We start from the raw sequence: 16,094 nt of genomic DNA, 5'->3' as shown, positions 1-16,094 counted from the left end.
AGAGACAAGTGAGAGAAGCAACATATTCATATTAGAGACAAGAGAGAGAAGCAACAGATATTTATACTAGAGACAGGTGAGAGAAGCAACATATATTTATATTAGAGACAAGTGAGAGAAGCAACAGATGTTTATACTAGAGACAAGAGAGAGAAGCAACATATATTTATATTCGAGACAAGTGAGAGAAGCAACATATTCTTATTAGAGACAAGTGAGAGAAACAACAGATATTTATACTAGAGACAGGTGAGAACAAATTACAGGCTTTGTTATTCAGTGTTTGTACCACCAATGAATATCCCGTACAACATATTGAACAGAAAATGTAACATAATACCCTGTAAAAAACATACTGAACAGGAAATGTAACACAATATCCTGTATAAACCATACTGAACAGGAAATGCAACACAATATCCTATAAAAAACACACTGAACAGGAAATGTAACACAATATCCTGTATAAACCATACTGAACAGGAAATGCAACACAATATCCTATAAAAAACACACTGAACAGGAAGTGTAATACCATGTTCTGTAAAATGTAATACACAATCATGAATGGTAGCTCACAACGTATGTACATAGAAAATTATAACAGTTGAAAGACTCATGAAATTTAATGTTTATTTTACCCAAGAAAGAAGAGTAATGAAGTTATCCACATGAACTTATCAAGAACCAGTTGTTAAATATCTAATACTGAACCACACACAGCTTCAACAAAATGTCTTTCAACAAAACTAGAAACATTTTTCAATCATAAGGTAAAATAGGTGGCAATTTGTTCTTTAGATGGAAGACAAAAATGGCACAGAGAGTTGAAACGTGGCTGAACTAAATCTACAGTAATTATAGAATTCAAAATTCACAAACAATTATTTTAGCTTTACTTATGTGGTGGAAGAATTTATTCTCAAGTACGGATCAGTACAGGAGTTAAGGATGACAACATTACTAGCAGTAAGCACAGTCTTTCTCAACTTCAATACTTCCAGAATACTTTGTGCGTGGGTTAGACCAGCTACCCAAGAAAGTCAAATGTTTTATTAACTCTAATCACCCACAGAGCAGCACCTCTACTAGCGAATCAGAGTTAAGTTTTGTGGCCTTTATTTCCATGATGGGATAGCATATCCGATCACAACAGCTTTTTTTAAGCACTGAACACAAGATCCAATAAGGTTTCAAATACTGGAATCTACTGAAATTCCAATGTTATTTCTTTTAGGCTACTAGAAGCAGAGTAACTTAACGCCAATATTGTTTTATTAGTAATCGGTCATGTACATGGGCAACAAAAACAAATTAACTTTCACTCTCTGGGTCATAAAACTATAATTTCAAAAGATAAACAAAATTAGTTGTGTTCAGAATGTTGCTTCAGTGAACGGTTTTGACTGAAATGAAAATAAAATCCATCCTTCCTTCATATAAAACTAATTTTCAAACACGTTCATTAACAGTGAAATAAGAAACCTTTGATTTGTTTTAGAGAAATAACATTTCTGTAAGAACCACAAATTAACAGGCATAGTGAACCTATGATATATTTAGTGGCACCACTGCTATGCACCCAATCAGCACCTCCTGACAAGTATTTGAGAGAAATGTTTAACTTTTGATGTATTTATTGACACCCCTACTGTGCACCCAACCAGACCTCCAGATAATGTGTTTAACAGATGTTTAACTTCTGATATATTTAGTGACACCCCCTGTTATGCACCCCATAAGCACATCCTAACAGTATTTAAGAGGGGTGCATAGCTTGTGATGTATTTAATGAACACCCATAACATGCACCAAATGAGCACCTCCTAAATATGTATTTATAGGAAAACATAGTTGTTTAGTAATACCAACAATAACTCCAACAGCAAACATCTGATAATACGATGGATAACTTATCACAATGTGGTTCACCAATGAAACAGCTGTGTAACCATCTACTCATTAATGAATAGAATATTAAACTACAACTTCAAGCAAATAATACTAGAATAAAGGAAGATAAAATCACAAATCATAGTCTTACAACTTAACAATTGCTAGTCTATAGATTATCTTCTGTATTGTATATATTTAAAGAGACTTTTATGATGATGTCCAATCTCGTAAATTAAGGTTCTGTAAGTTGAAAAGAAAAAAGCAACAGACTTTCTACATTAAAGCAGAAGAAACAAATCTTCTTCAACCATATATTAATATCGTTGTTGGAACTCGTGGTGCCATCTGGTAAAATCTATGTAAAATACAGAAACCGAACCATTGGCCAAGCCACTCAAAAGGAACCTGAAAGAGTAAAGTTATGTTTTAATTAACTTAAATGACTTCTTTGTTAATTATTTATGGTACTTTGTATTTTAATTTGTTAAAGTAACCCAATGTTTTTGAAAAGTTAAGTGTAGGTTCCTTAATAATCAAGCTTATATTCTACCTTCAGAATCTATTAAGTGAATTATAAACTGACTCCTGGAGGAAAGAACAGGGAATTGAAAATGAACTATATTACATTTAACAATGAAAATAAATTTCTACCTCCTTAACAAGTGCATCTGATTTCTTACACAAATTTTAACACTAAATTCTAAAAACATAAACTCTGAAGTATTAAATATTTTAAAGATCAAGGACCATATGGCTACAACAAATATCTAATTCACAATACACACTTCTGATCATGAGTAAGAGCCAGTGATCGAACTCCACTGTTACACGTTGGAAAAGCATATAGAAGAGCAAGATTGAATGTCCTCCATACTTCCACTATTCCTTTGTCTCCTCCTGTTATCAAGTATTCTCCATCACGACTGAGAATCAAACACTGTAGTACAGAAGATATGGTTATAGTTATGACAATCCCATTTGTAATATGCTTATCAGTTGACTGATTTTGTGACAGAATTTCATCATCTTGTGTAAAATATAGCAGAGTTGCAAGCTAATTTACCAAACAATTTTGTTTATTAGACACAGTTTACACGGAGCAAAACTGATGTACAGCTCTAATGAAAATTAAAAACAGTTATCTTTTTATAAATCTCACATCTTTGAAACTTGTTCAATGAATAGGGGTCCCCAACCATATATTAATTAAATAAATACATCGTATCTTATAAACCTGTTATGATTTATTTATTTCTGTTCCTCTACATTATAGACTGTTGGTGATAGTTACGATTTAAAAGTTATCACTCAATACAAGTTTGTGTTGATTGGTTACTTTCTAATAGTGTTTTATAACACTTACATATTCGTAATTTAAACTATGTTCATTACGTTTCAGGTCATAAGAATTACTTTATAACAACCTACTTGAATAGTACCATTATGTTTCAGGTCACAATTATTATTTCATCACAACCTGCTTGAATAGTACCATTACGTTTCACATCAGAAGTATTATTTCATCACAACCTGCTTGAATAGTACCATTACGTTTCACATCAGAAGTATTATTTTATCACAACCTACCTGAACAGTACCATCATGTTTCAGATCACAAGTATTATTTTATCACAAACTACTTGAATAATATCATTATGTTCCAGATCACAAGTATTATTTTATCACATCCTACTTAAATAGTATCATTATGTTTCAGATCACAAGTATTATTTTATCACAACCTACTTGAATAGTATTATTATGTTTCAGATCACAAGTATTATTTTATCACAACCTACTTGAATAGTATTATTATGTTTCAGGTCACAAGTATTATTTTATCACAAACTACTTGAATAGTATTATTATGTTTCAGGTCACAAGTATTATTTTATCACAAACTACTTGAATAGTATCATTATGTTTCAGATCACAAGTATTATTTTATCACAAACTACTTGAATAGTATTATTATGTTTCAGATCACAAGTATTATTTTATCACAAACTACTTGAATAGTATCATTATGTTTCAGATCACAAGTATTATTTTATCACAACCTACTTGAATAGTATTATTATGTTTCAGGTCACAAGTATTATTTTATCACAAACTACTTGAATAGTATCATTATGTTTCAGATCACAAGTATTATTTTATCACAAACTACTTGAATAGTATCATTATGTTTCAGATCACAAGTATTATTTTATCACAAACTACTTGAATAGTATCATTATGTTTCAGATCACAAGTATTATTTTATCACAACCTACTTGAATAGTATTATTATGTTTCAGGTCACAAGTATTATTTTATCACAAACTACTTGAATAGTATTATTATGTTTCAGGTCACAAGTATTATTTTATCACAAACTACTTGAATAGTATTATTATGTTTCAGATCACAAGTATTATTTTATCACAAACTACTTGAATAGTATTATTATGTTTCAGATCACAAGTATTATTTTATCACAACCTACTTGAATAGTGTCATTATGTTTCAGATCACAATTATTATTTCATCACAACCTGCTTGAATAGTACCATTACGTTTCACATCAGAAGTATTATTTTATCACAACCTACCTGAACAGTACCATCATGTTTCAGATCACAAGTATTATTTTATCACAAACTACTTGAATAATATCATTATGTTCCAGATCACAAGTATTATTTTATCACATCCTACTTAAATAGTATCATTATGTTTCAGATCACAAGTATTATTTTATCACAAACTACTTGAATAGTATCATTATGTTTCAGATCACAAGTATTATTTTATCACAAACTACTTGAATAGTATCATTATGTTTCAGATCACAAGTATTATTTTATCACAACCTACTTGAATAGTATTATTATGTTTCAGGTCACAAGTATTATTTTATCACAAACTACTTGAATAGTATTATTATGTTTCAGGTCACAAGTATTATTTTATCACAAACTACTTGAATAGTATTATTATGTTTCAGATCACAAGTATTATTTTATCACAAACTACTTGAATAGTGTCATTATGTTTCAGGTCACAAGTATTATTTTATCACAACCTACTTGAATAGTATCATTATGTTTCAGATCACAAGTATTATTTTATCACAACCTACTTGAATAGTGTCATTATGTTTCAGGTCACAAGTATTATTTTATCACAAACTACTTGAATAGTATCATTATGTTTCAGGTCACAAGTATTATTTTATCACAACCTACTTGAATAGTATCATTATGTTTCAGGTCACAAGTATTATTTTATCACAACCTACTTGAATAGTATCATTATGTTTCAGGTCACAAGTATTATTTTATCACAACCTACTTGAATAGTATCATTATGTTTCAGATCACAAGTATTATTTTATCACAACCTACTTGAATAGTATCATTATGTTTCAGGTCACAAGTATTATTTTATCACAACCTACTTGAATAGTATCATTATGTTTCAGGTCACAAGTATTATTTTATCACAACCTACTTGAATAGTATCATTATGTTTCAGGTCACAAGTATTATTTTATCACAACCTACTTGAATAGTACCATTATGTTTCAGGTCACAAGTATTATTTTATCACAACCTACTTAAATAGTATCATTATGTTTCAGATCACAAGTATTATTTTATCACAACCTACTTGAATAGTGTCATTATGTGTTTCAAAACGCAGCCGTTTTCCATTTATGGTGAAGCAACACGCACTTCCGTGGTCATAACAGACGACAATCAGACCTTCTCGAGAGAGAGCACAAAGCTCTGGAGAACGGAAGTGGTCAGGACCATCTAAGCACCGCAGCAGGTCTCCGCTTGTAGTGTGGACAAGAACAGGGCCACCTGGTGAAATGAAAAAGTAACATTTACTGATAATTATATGATAACAAATAAAGTTAGGCAGTCAAAAGTAAGTTAATGTATAAAACAAGAACATAGGTTTGATATTTGAAAAATGCCACAAAATCTGTGTGAAAAAGTAACACTACCTATGGAAATAATTTTATAATACAACTAATAGAAAAATATCCAAACCTTCTGTTTGACAAAAATCATTACAACTATCTATATTAAACTGAGGCAAATGTATTTATTTATGTATGGAGATTGTACATATCTGTACGACAGTAAAATACTTGTATTATCTCTAAAACAGCAACTGACATAACAATACCTGATACAGTGAAAGTAATAAATATTGATGTAACCAAGCCATACAGACCTTTAGAACAGCTAACAACTAGCCCCAGTTCTGCTGATACTACGACACACATTACTGGATTTTCATGCCCGGTAAGAGTAGCTCTTGGAGTTGGTACATCTAAATGAAGATACAGAACTAATTCACCTATTTTATTCTATATAATTCTAAATCTAAGTATATTGAAAGATACAGAAGTACCTCATCCATCAGTCTACATAATTCTAGGACTAAGTATAATTAAAGATACAGAACTATCTCATCCATCATTCTCTACAATATTAGGACTCACTTTTGTGATGGATTTACTACTATATCTATTTATTTAATGTAACGTTTGTTTCAGTTGAATATATATCTAACTAAAAGTGTAAATAACCTATACCATCAAATATGTATGGTGAGATTCCCAACTTGTGATGATTCTCAAGTGTCACCAATATATGCATAGTGCTTTGTCAGTGTTGTTGTGCAGGATGAAATTTCTAGAAACTCTCCTCATGCCTGAAAAGGTAACCAACGCAACACACTAAGAGACAATATATATTACTGGTTTGCTACAGTTGGTACGCTATACACCTTGGCAGCTATAACTGTGATTAACACTTATTAATTCCTGAGCTAAAGATATTGACCAGGCACATTTATAAAATTTCGAACATTAAAAACAGGCTAACTTGAGCAGATTAACATTGAATGTTGGCACTTTTATGAAGGCATTGTATAACTTCAGCTGTGAAAAACTTGCATGTGATCAACATAGAGCTAGCTAGCTCTCCAAGTGAATTTTATTGATATCAATTTGAAATTAATTCACTCATTGTAAGCCTTCAACAGAATATGAAAGAAGTTCCTGAACAGATAGAAGACTCAATATCGCTCATAAGTTTGTAAAACTTTTGCATAAAAATCATTATTTGTAATAAGCAAATGTTATAAATGATATAACTGTTTGTATATTAAAATGTATTTCTTTTAAGAAATAAAACTGTGCATATCATTCTTGCTGATAATTAGCATAAATTAGATTCATAGATATTTAATTAACTTTAAAGTCTAAATTAAAATTTAACTCAATTTCAGGCTATTTCAAGTTGTAACATGTAACAATAAATTGGAAGTTCATCCAAGATAAATCATAATACATAACAGTTCAGATCTCAACTAAAGCCTGCCACTAGAATGTTATATAATTTTCTAAATGCTCATTAGATGACTACATAACAGTTCAGATCTCAACTAAAGCCTGCCACTAGAATGTTATATAATTTTCTAAATGCTCATTAGATGACTACATAACAGAATTACATTATTATAGAAATTTTTAAATGCTCATTAGATGACGACAAGATTTTAAGTAATTTATTCACCCTCACAGCTGTATGTTGTTATGAGTCACTCTAACTCTATGCTCTGTAAAAATAATGTTGAACTTTTGGTTAAGATGTTACTTCAAGAATAGCACTTCCAGTTCTCAACTACTAGTATGTAGTCATTTTGGAATATGGTATAAAATATTTCATTAATAGCTTCTCATATTTCTACTAGGCTGATGAAAAATGGTTATTTACCTGGACTGGATATATCTCCAGCAATCATCTGGGCTCGAGCATTCCACAGCCACAATAACACTGAACAGTCTTGTGACCCAGACACAATGTAACAATCTGAGGCAAGGTTGCACTCTGAGCGTGCCAAGCAGGTCACAACACCAAAGTGACCATACACAAGTTGAACAATTTTCCCTGTCATAAGAAATATCTTTAACTCTTGAAAATCATCCAAACATTTTATTTCACTAATCAAGAAAAATTTAAATCTAAATCAACTTAATCATAAAGCCTTAATGGCCAGTTTCGATGTTATATCACTCTTTACAGAAGTTTCAACCACTGAAGCTTGCAAGATAGCCTTTGAACTCTATATCCAAGACCATAACCCAACTATATACATTCCCAGCAACCAATTAGCAACCCTCATAGAATTCACCACGATAAAGACAAACTCCACGTTCAACAGCCACATCTATATACAAACAAATGGCCTAAGCATGGGCAACCCAGTATCACTAGTTCTAGCCAATATTTTTATGACACAAATTGAAGCACAAGCAATTAACACAGCATTACATCCACCACTATACTGGTACAGATATGTAGATGACACGGTTGCAGGATTCAAATCTACAGAACACATACTTAATTTTTTCAATCACATTAACTCTATACATCCCAACATTAACTTCACATGTGAACAGGAAGAAAGCAATCAAATAACATTTCTTAACTTCAAAATTACAAAAACCGATACACAATTTCAAAGAGAAATCTACCGAAAAATCACCCATACTGGACTATACGCTCCTTGGGAATCGGCACATGAAACAAAACAAAAACTCAACACTCTAAGAAACCAAATAAACGCAGCCATAAAACTATGCTCACCAGATAAAATTAACAATGAATTAGACAAAATAAAACAATACTTCATCAACATCAATAAGTTTCCTCCACAAACTGTAGAAAACATTATATGCACACACCTAGACAGAAAGCAAAATCAACCAACAAAAGTAAATATATCTCACGAATCAAAAAAATCACAAAACCATATACTGCTGTATACCATATATTCCTGACATCAGCAGACAAATAACCAACATTTGGCAAAAACTAGTAAAAAAATATGACATTCCAGTTAATACCAAATTTATTCAAAAACCAGGCACAAAACTGAGGTCTATACTATGTAAAAACTACACTGACAAATACCACACCAACATTATTTATAAAATACAATGTGATAACTGCCACAACTTCTAAAGTTCGCTCTTCTATGTGAAATATTTTCTCAACTCAAACGAGCTGTTTTTGCATATATAAGACATGATTTGACTGTGGTGGGTTTTCTTAGTAGATAAGTCCTACACTGTTAATTATGATACAATGATGTCTACTGTGACATGACCATGATATTATGACAAACTGCACATCAACAGTCAGGAATATATACATGCCTGTCAACTGTAGTATTATGATATTAAAGTATACTCTTTAGAATGCAACATTAAATCTTTATATTAAAAGTCTTGTAGAGATGACGTATAGTTTTATTATCCATTACATTCTTGTTTGTATTCTTTTGCCAGTCATCACAACATCTTACATTTACAAAATGTTTACTATTAACTTGTTTTGTAATGTTTTTCTTTTCCCTGACTAAAAGTTAGTATATTCCATGAATGTGTGCAATACAATTTAATATATGATATATTTTTATTTATTCCTTTACTTCACATGTAATATACAGGTTGAACCCATAAAAACACCAACTGTATAGTGTATAAAGCACTTAGTATTCCACATTTTACAGTCATCTAATGGTCACCTGCTATTGGATGGTAATTTCTGCTTTATCCTGTACTTAAGACTTTTAAAGTAACACCACATTTCTGTAAAAAACAGTGAATATTGAAGGGTAATGGTAATATGATTTACATTAAAATTATGTTGTTTTTATGATTACTTAAAACTAAACAGTGGTCACATTCACTGCCCAGAACACACAGAGTGGTTTAAAATGATGTTAGTGATAAAACAGTTACACAGGTGTCTCAAGTTATAAAGAAGAAAAAATGAACAATTTCATAGTTGGTAACTTGTTGGCTAGTTACCTTGGTGATAGGTTCTTGTCTTATTGGATAGAGAAAGAAATGAAAGTAATTGACAAACACTTTCTAAACTAACCTCCCTGTCACTGTTAACTTTTTAACGTGTATACTTGTACTATGTCTACTAAGTATCATGGCCATCCCTACATACAGAATCTAGTGATAATAACACTAACACCATTACACTTTAATAATGCTGACCAACATCATAATATAAAAGACTGTTTAGTATAGATATAGTGAGTGATATAATTGTTTAGTTTTATTTATAACAAGATAGTTGGAGTAAATGTTATGACAAGTTTAATTATGTAAATTGATAAGAATCATATGCTGTGTTCATAATTCATTGATGTTAAGATTATATAGCATTTATTGATCTCTTGGATACAGCAATGATGAAGCAATAAACATATAAATAATGTGAGATACGTAGGAAAAGTTGACAGACAGACAAGAGCATACTAAAAACAAAGGAAAGTCATGTTAAAGAAGCAGAGAAGGAAGACCTAATGGTTGATATATGTTACAATGAGACTAACAGTGCCAAAAAAGAGATAAGAATAGCATATTTCAAGAGTGTTTTAAAGTAATTGAAACTGCCAGTGTGGACACTGATAAAAGATGTTTATTGGAACTCGCCCGAAAATGAAAAAAAAAGAACAGGATTTTAAAAGTATAGAATACAAAAGTGGTAAATAAAAGAAACATCAGTGAACTATGCTTGATAGTTTGGCAAAAGTAATAGAGAAAAACAGTTCTAGTTCATCAAATGAAATTAAAAACAACTGAATAGATCTATATGGAATTTTCACACGAAGAAGAGAATTATTCAGCTTTTATGACCATCTATAGTGTAAAGAATTTCTTTTACATACGTTTAATTGTTCCAAATGTATATACTATCACACTAACACTACACAGCCATATCTAGTTTATCTGTTCTACTTCCTATCAACACACTAACAACACTATATTCTTACAGACAACGTATCACTTATACTATCACACTATACAACACTACACAGCCATATCTAGTTTATCAGTTCTACAAATATTACCACATTAACAACACTATACTGCCAAAAACAGCTTATCACATATACTATCACAATAACGACATTAAACAGCCATATTTAGTTATTAGTTTTTGTGTTTTTCTTCTACATCCTGGCTGATTATAATATTTGATAGAAAACCCATCTTAAGAGGCGTTTAACTAAATGTATAAAATATGTTCATCATGATGTTATTTTATTATTAGCAGTTTCTATTAATTCACAAAAAGCAATCAACTTTAAATTATACCTGTCTCTGTAGAGAAAACTCTAAAACTGTTATCCCAGAAGCCACAAGCTAATAAGAACTGACTGTCTACCGTGGTCACAAAACTGTTATATCTCATCTGAACATGCTCGCTGAAGTTGTCCCCAAGATGTCTCCTGCATCCAGCCGTGTTGGTGACTAAAAGTAAACACCAATCCTCCATTACTGTAACTCAATGAAATGTATACCCTACCATACAATACTGGTACTAAACATGATTCTTATCTAACAAAGAATCTATCAACAGTAACATTATATTCACTGACTGGTACTAAACATGATTCTCATCTAACAAAGGATTCATCAATAGTAACATTATGTTCACTGACTGGTACTAAACATGGTTCTCATCTAACAAAGAATCCATTAACAGTAAATGTAATGTTACTAACTGGTACAAAACATGATTCTAATTAAACAAAGAATCCACTAACAGTGAATGTAATGTTACTAACTGGTACTAAACATGATTCTCATCTAACAAAGAATCCAGTAACAATGAATGTAATGTTACTAACTGGTACTAAACATGATTCTCATCTAACAAAGAATCCAGTAACAATGAATGTAATGTTACTAACTGGTACAAAACATGATTCTCATCTAACAAAGAATCCAGTAACAATGAATGTAATGTTACTAACTGGTACAAAACATGATTCTCATCAAACAAAGAATCCAGTAACAATGAATGTAATGTTACTAACTGGTACAAAACATGATTCTCATCAAACAAAGAATCCAGTAACAATGAATGTAATGTTACTAACTGGCACAAAACATGATTCTCATCAAACAAAGAATCCAGTAACAATGAATGTAATGTTACTAACTGGTACAAAACATGATTCTCATCAAACAAAGAATCCAGTAACAATGAATGTAATGTTACTAACTGGTGTTAAACATGATTCTCATCAAACAAAGAATCCAGTAACAATGAATGTAATGTTACTAACTGGTACAAAACATGATTATCATCAAACAAAGAATCCAGTAACAATGAATGTAATGTTACTAACTGGTACAAAACATGATTCTCATCTAACAAAGAATCCAGTAACAATGAATGTAATGTTACTAACTGGTACAAAACATGATTCTAATCTAACAAAGAATCCAGTGACAATGAATGTAATGTTACTAACTGGTGCTAAACATCATTTTCATCTAAAAAGAATCCATTAACAGTGAATGTAATGTTACTAACTGGTGCTAAACATGATTTTCATCTAACAAAAATTCCAGCAACAGTGAATGTAATGTTACTAACTGGTACAAAACATGATTCTCATTAAACAAAGAATCCATTAACAGTGAATGTAATGTCACTAACTGGTACTAAACATGATTTTCATCTAACAAAGAATCCATTAACAGTGAATGTAATGTTACTAACTGGTGCTAAACATGATTTTCATCTAACAAAGAATCCATTAACAGTGAATGTAATGTTACTAACTGGTACAAAACATGATTCTCATCTAACAAAAAATCCAGTAACAATGAATGTAATGTTACTAACTGGTACAAAACATGATTCTCATCAAACAAAGAATCCAGTAACAATGAATGTAATGTTACTAACTGGTACAAAACATGATTCTCATCAAACAAAGAATCCAGTAACAATGAATGTAATGTTACTAACTGGTACAAAACATGATTCTCATCTAACAAAGAATCCAGTAACAATGAATGTAATGTTACTAACTGGTACAAAACATGATTCTAATCTAACAAAGAATCCAGTGACAATGAATGTAATGTTACTAACTGGTACAAAACATGATTCTAATCTAACAAAGAATCCAGTGACAATGAATGTAATGTTACTAACTGGTGCTAAACATCATTTTCATCTAAAAAGAATCCATTAACAGTGAATGTAATGTTACTAACTGGTGCTAAACATGATTTTCATCTAACAAAAATTCCAGTAACAGTGAATGTAATGTTACTAAATGGTACAAAACATGATTCTCATCTAACAAAGAATCCAGTGACAATGAATGTAATGTTACTAACTGGTACAAAACATGATTCTCATTAAACAAAGAATCCATTAACAGTGAATGTAATGTCACTAACTGGTACTAAACATGATTTTCATCTAACAAAGAATCCATTAACAGTGAATGTAATGTTACTAACTGGTGCTAAACATGATTTTCATCTAACAAAGAATCCATTAACAGTGAATGTAATGTTACTAACTGGTACTAAACATGATTCTCATCTAACAAAGAATCCAGTAACAGTGAATGTAATGTTACTAACTGGTACAAAACATGATTCTCATCTAACAAAAAATCCAGTAACAATGAATGTAATGTTACTAACTGGTACAAAACATGATTCTCATCCAACAAAAAATCCAGTAACAATGAATGTAATGTTACTAACTGGTACAAAACATGATTCTCATCAAACAAAGAATCCAGTAACAATGAATGTAATGTTACTAACTGGTACAAAACATGATTCTCATCTAACAAAAAATCCAGTAACAATGAATGTAATGTTACTAACTGGTACAAAACATGATTCTCATCAAACAAAGAATCCAGTGACAATGAATGTAATGTTACTAACTGGTACAAAACATGATTCTCATTAAACAAAGAATCCATTAACAGTGAATGTAATGTCACTAACTGGTACTAAACATGATTTTCATCTAACAAAGAATCCATTAACAGTGAATGTAATGTTACTAACTGGTGCTAAACATGATTTTCATCTAACAAAGAATCCATTAACAGTGAATGTAATGTTACTAACTGGTACTAAACATGATTCTCATCTAACAAAGAATCCAGTAACAGTGAATGTAATGTTACTAACTGGTACAAAACATGATTCTCATCTAACAAAAAATCCAGTAACAATGAATGTAATGTTACTAACTGGTACAAAACATGATTCTCATCTAACAAAGAATCCAGTAACAATGAATGTAATGTTACTAACTGGTACAAAACATGATTCTCATCAAACAAAGAATCCAGTAACAATGAATGTAATGTTACTAACTGGTACAAAACATGATTCTCATCTAACAAAGAATCCAGTAACAATGAATGTAATGTTACTAACTGGTACAAAACATGATTCTAATCTAACAAAGAATCCAGTGACAATGAATGTAATGTTACTAACTGGTACAAAACATGATTCTAATCTAACAAAGAATCCAGTGACAATGAATGTAATGTTACTAACTGGTGCTAAACATCATTTTCATCTAAAAAGAATCCATTAACAGTGAATGTAATGTTACTAACTGGTGCTAAACATGATTTTCATCTAACAAAATTCCAGTAACAGTGAATGTAATGTTACTAAATGGTACAAAACATGATTCTCATCTAACAAAGAATCCAGTGACAATGAATGTAATGTTACTAACTGGTACAAAACATGATTCTCATTAAACAAAGAATCCATTAACAGTGAATGTAATGTCACTAACTGGTACTAAACATGATTTTCATCTAACAAAGAATCCATTAACAGTGAATGTAATGTTACTAACTGGTGCTAAACATGATTTTCATCTAACAAAGAATCCATTAACAGTGAATGTAATGTTACTAACTGGTACTAAACATGATTCTCATCTAACAAAGAATCCAGTAACAGTGAATGTAATGTTACTAACTGGTACAAAACATGATTCTCATCTAACAAAAAATCCAGTAACAATGAATGTAATGTTACTAACTGGTACAAAACATGATTCTCATCCAACAAAAAATCCAGTAACAATGAATGTAATGTTACTAACTGGTACAAAACATGATTCTCATCAAACAAAGAATCCAGTAACAATGAATGTAATGTTACTAACTGGTACAAAACATGATTCTCATCTAACAAAAAATCCAGTAACAATGAATGTAATGTTACTAACTGGTACAAAACATGATTCTCATCCAACAAAAAATCCAGTAACAATGAATGTAATGTTACTAACTGGTACAAAACATGATTCTCATCAAACAAAGAATCCAGTAACAATGAATGTAATGTTACTAACTGGTACAAAACATGATTCTCATCAAACAAAGAATCCAGTAACAATGAATGTAATGTTACTAACTGGTACAAAACATGATTCTCATCAAACAAAAAATCCAGTAACAATGAATGTAATGTTACTAACTGGTACAAAACATGATTCTCATCAAACAAAGAATCCAGTAACAATGAATGTAATGTTACTAACTGGTACAAAACATGATTCTCATCTAACAAAGAATCCAGTAACAATGAATGTAATGTTACTAACTGGTACAAAACATGATTCTAATCTAACAAAGAATCCAGTGACAATGAATGTAATGTTACTAACTGGTGCTAAACATGATTTTCATCTAACAAAAATTCCAGTAACAGTGAATGTAATGTTACTAAATGGTACAAAACATGATTCTCATCTAACAAAGAATCCAGTGACAATGAATGTAATGTTACTAACTGGTACAAAACATGATTCTCATTAAACAAAGAATCCATTAACAGTCAATGTAATGTCACTAACTGGTACTAAACATGATTTTCATCTAACAAAGAATCCATTAACAGTGAATGTAATGTTACTAACTGGTGCTAAACATGATTTTCATCTAACAAAGAATCCATTAACAGTGAATGTAATGTTACTAACTGGTACTAAACACGATTCTCATCTAACAAAGAATCCAGTAACAGTGAATGTAATGTTACTAACTGGTATTAAACATGATTCTCATCTAACAAAGAATCCAGTAACAATGAATATAATGTTACTAACTGGTACAAAACATGATTCTCATCAAACAAAGAATCCAGTAACAATGAATGTAATGTTACTAACTGGTACAAAACATGATTCTCATCTAACAAAAAATCCAGTAACAATGAATGTAATGTTACTAACTGGTACAAAACATGATTCTCATCTAACAAAGAATCCAGTAACAGTGAATGTAATGTTACTAACTGGTAC

General features: G+C 30.7%; 1 protein-coding gene across 1 annotated transcript in view; it reads right to left on the bottom strand.

Annotated features, from left to right (window-relative positions):
• Positions 1-1,061: 1,061 nt before the first annotated feature.
• The window catches only part of LOC143247788 (neurobeachin-like), a 136,474-nt gene continuing 121,441 nt past the window's right edge, over positions 1,062-16,094 (bottom strand). The window contains 6 exon segments of the mRNA XM_076496265.1: positions 1,062-2,301; positions 2,682-2,833; positions 5,551-5,747; positions 6,127-6,225; positions 7,677-7,850; positions 11,084-11,239. Of these exon segments, the coding sequence (XP_076352380.1) occupies positions 2,211-2,301; positions 2,682-2,833; positions 5,551-5,747; positions 6,127-6,225; positions 7,677-7,850; positions 11,084-11,239 (869 nt within the window). The 3' untranslated portion in view covers positions 1,062-2,210.

Source organism: Tachypleus tridentatus, chromosome 3 (genome assembly GCF_004210375.1).
Source record: "Tachypleus tridentatus isolate NWPU-2018 chromosome 3, ASM421037v1, whole genome shotgun sequence".
NCBI lineage: Eukaryota > Metazoa > Arthropoda > Merostomata > Xiphosura > Limulidae > Tachypleus > Tachypleus tridentatus.
This window is presented reverse-complemented; position numbering and strand designations above follow the sequence as displayed.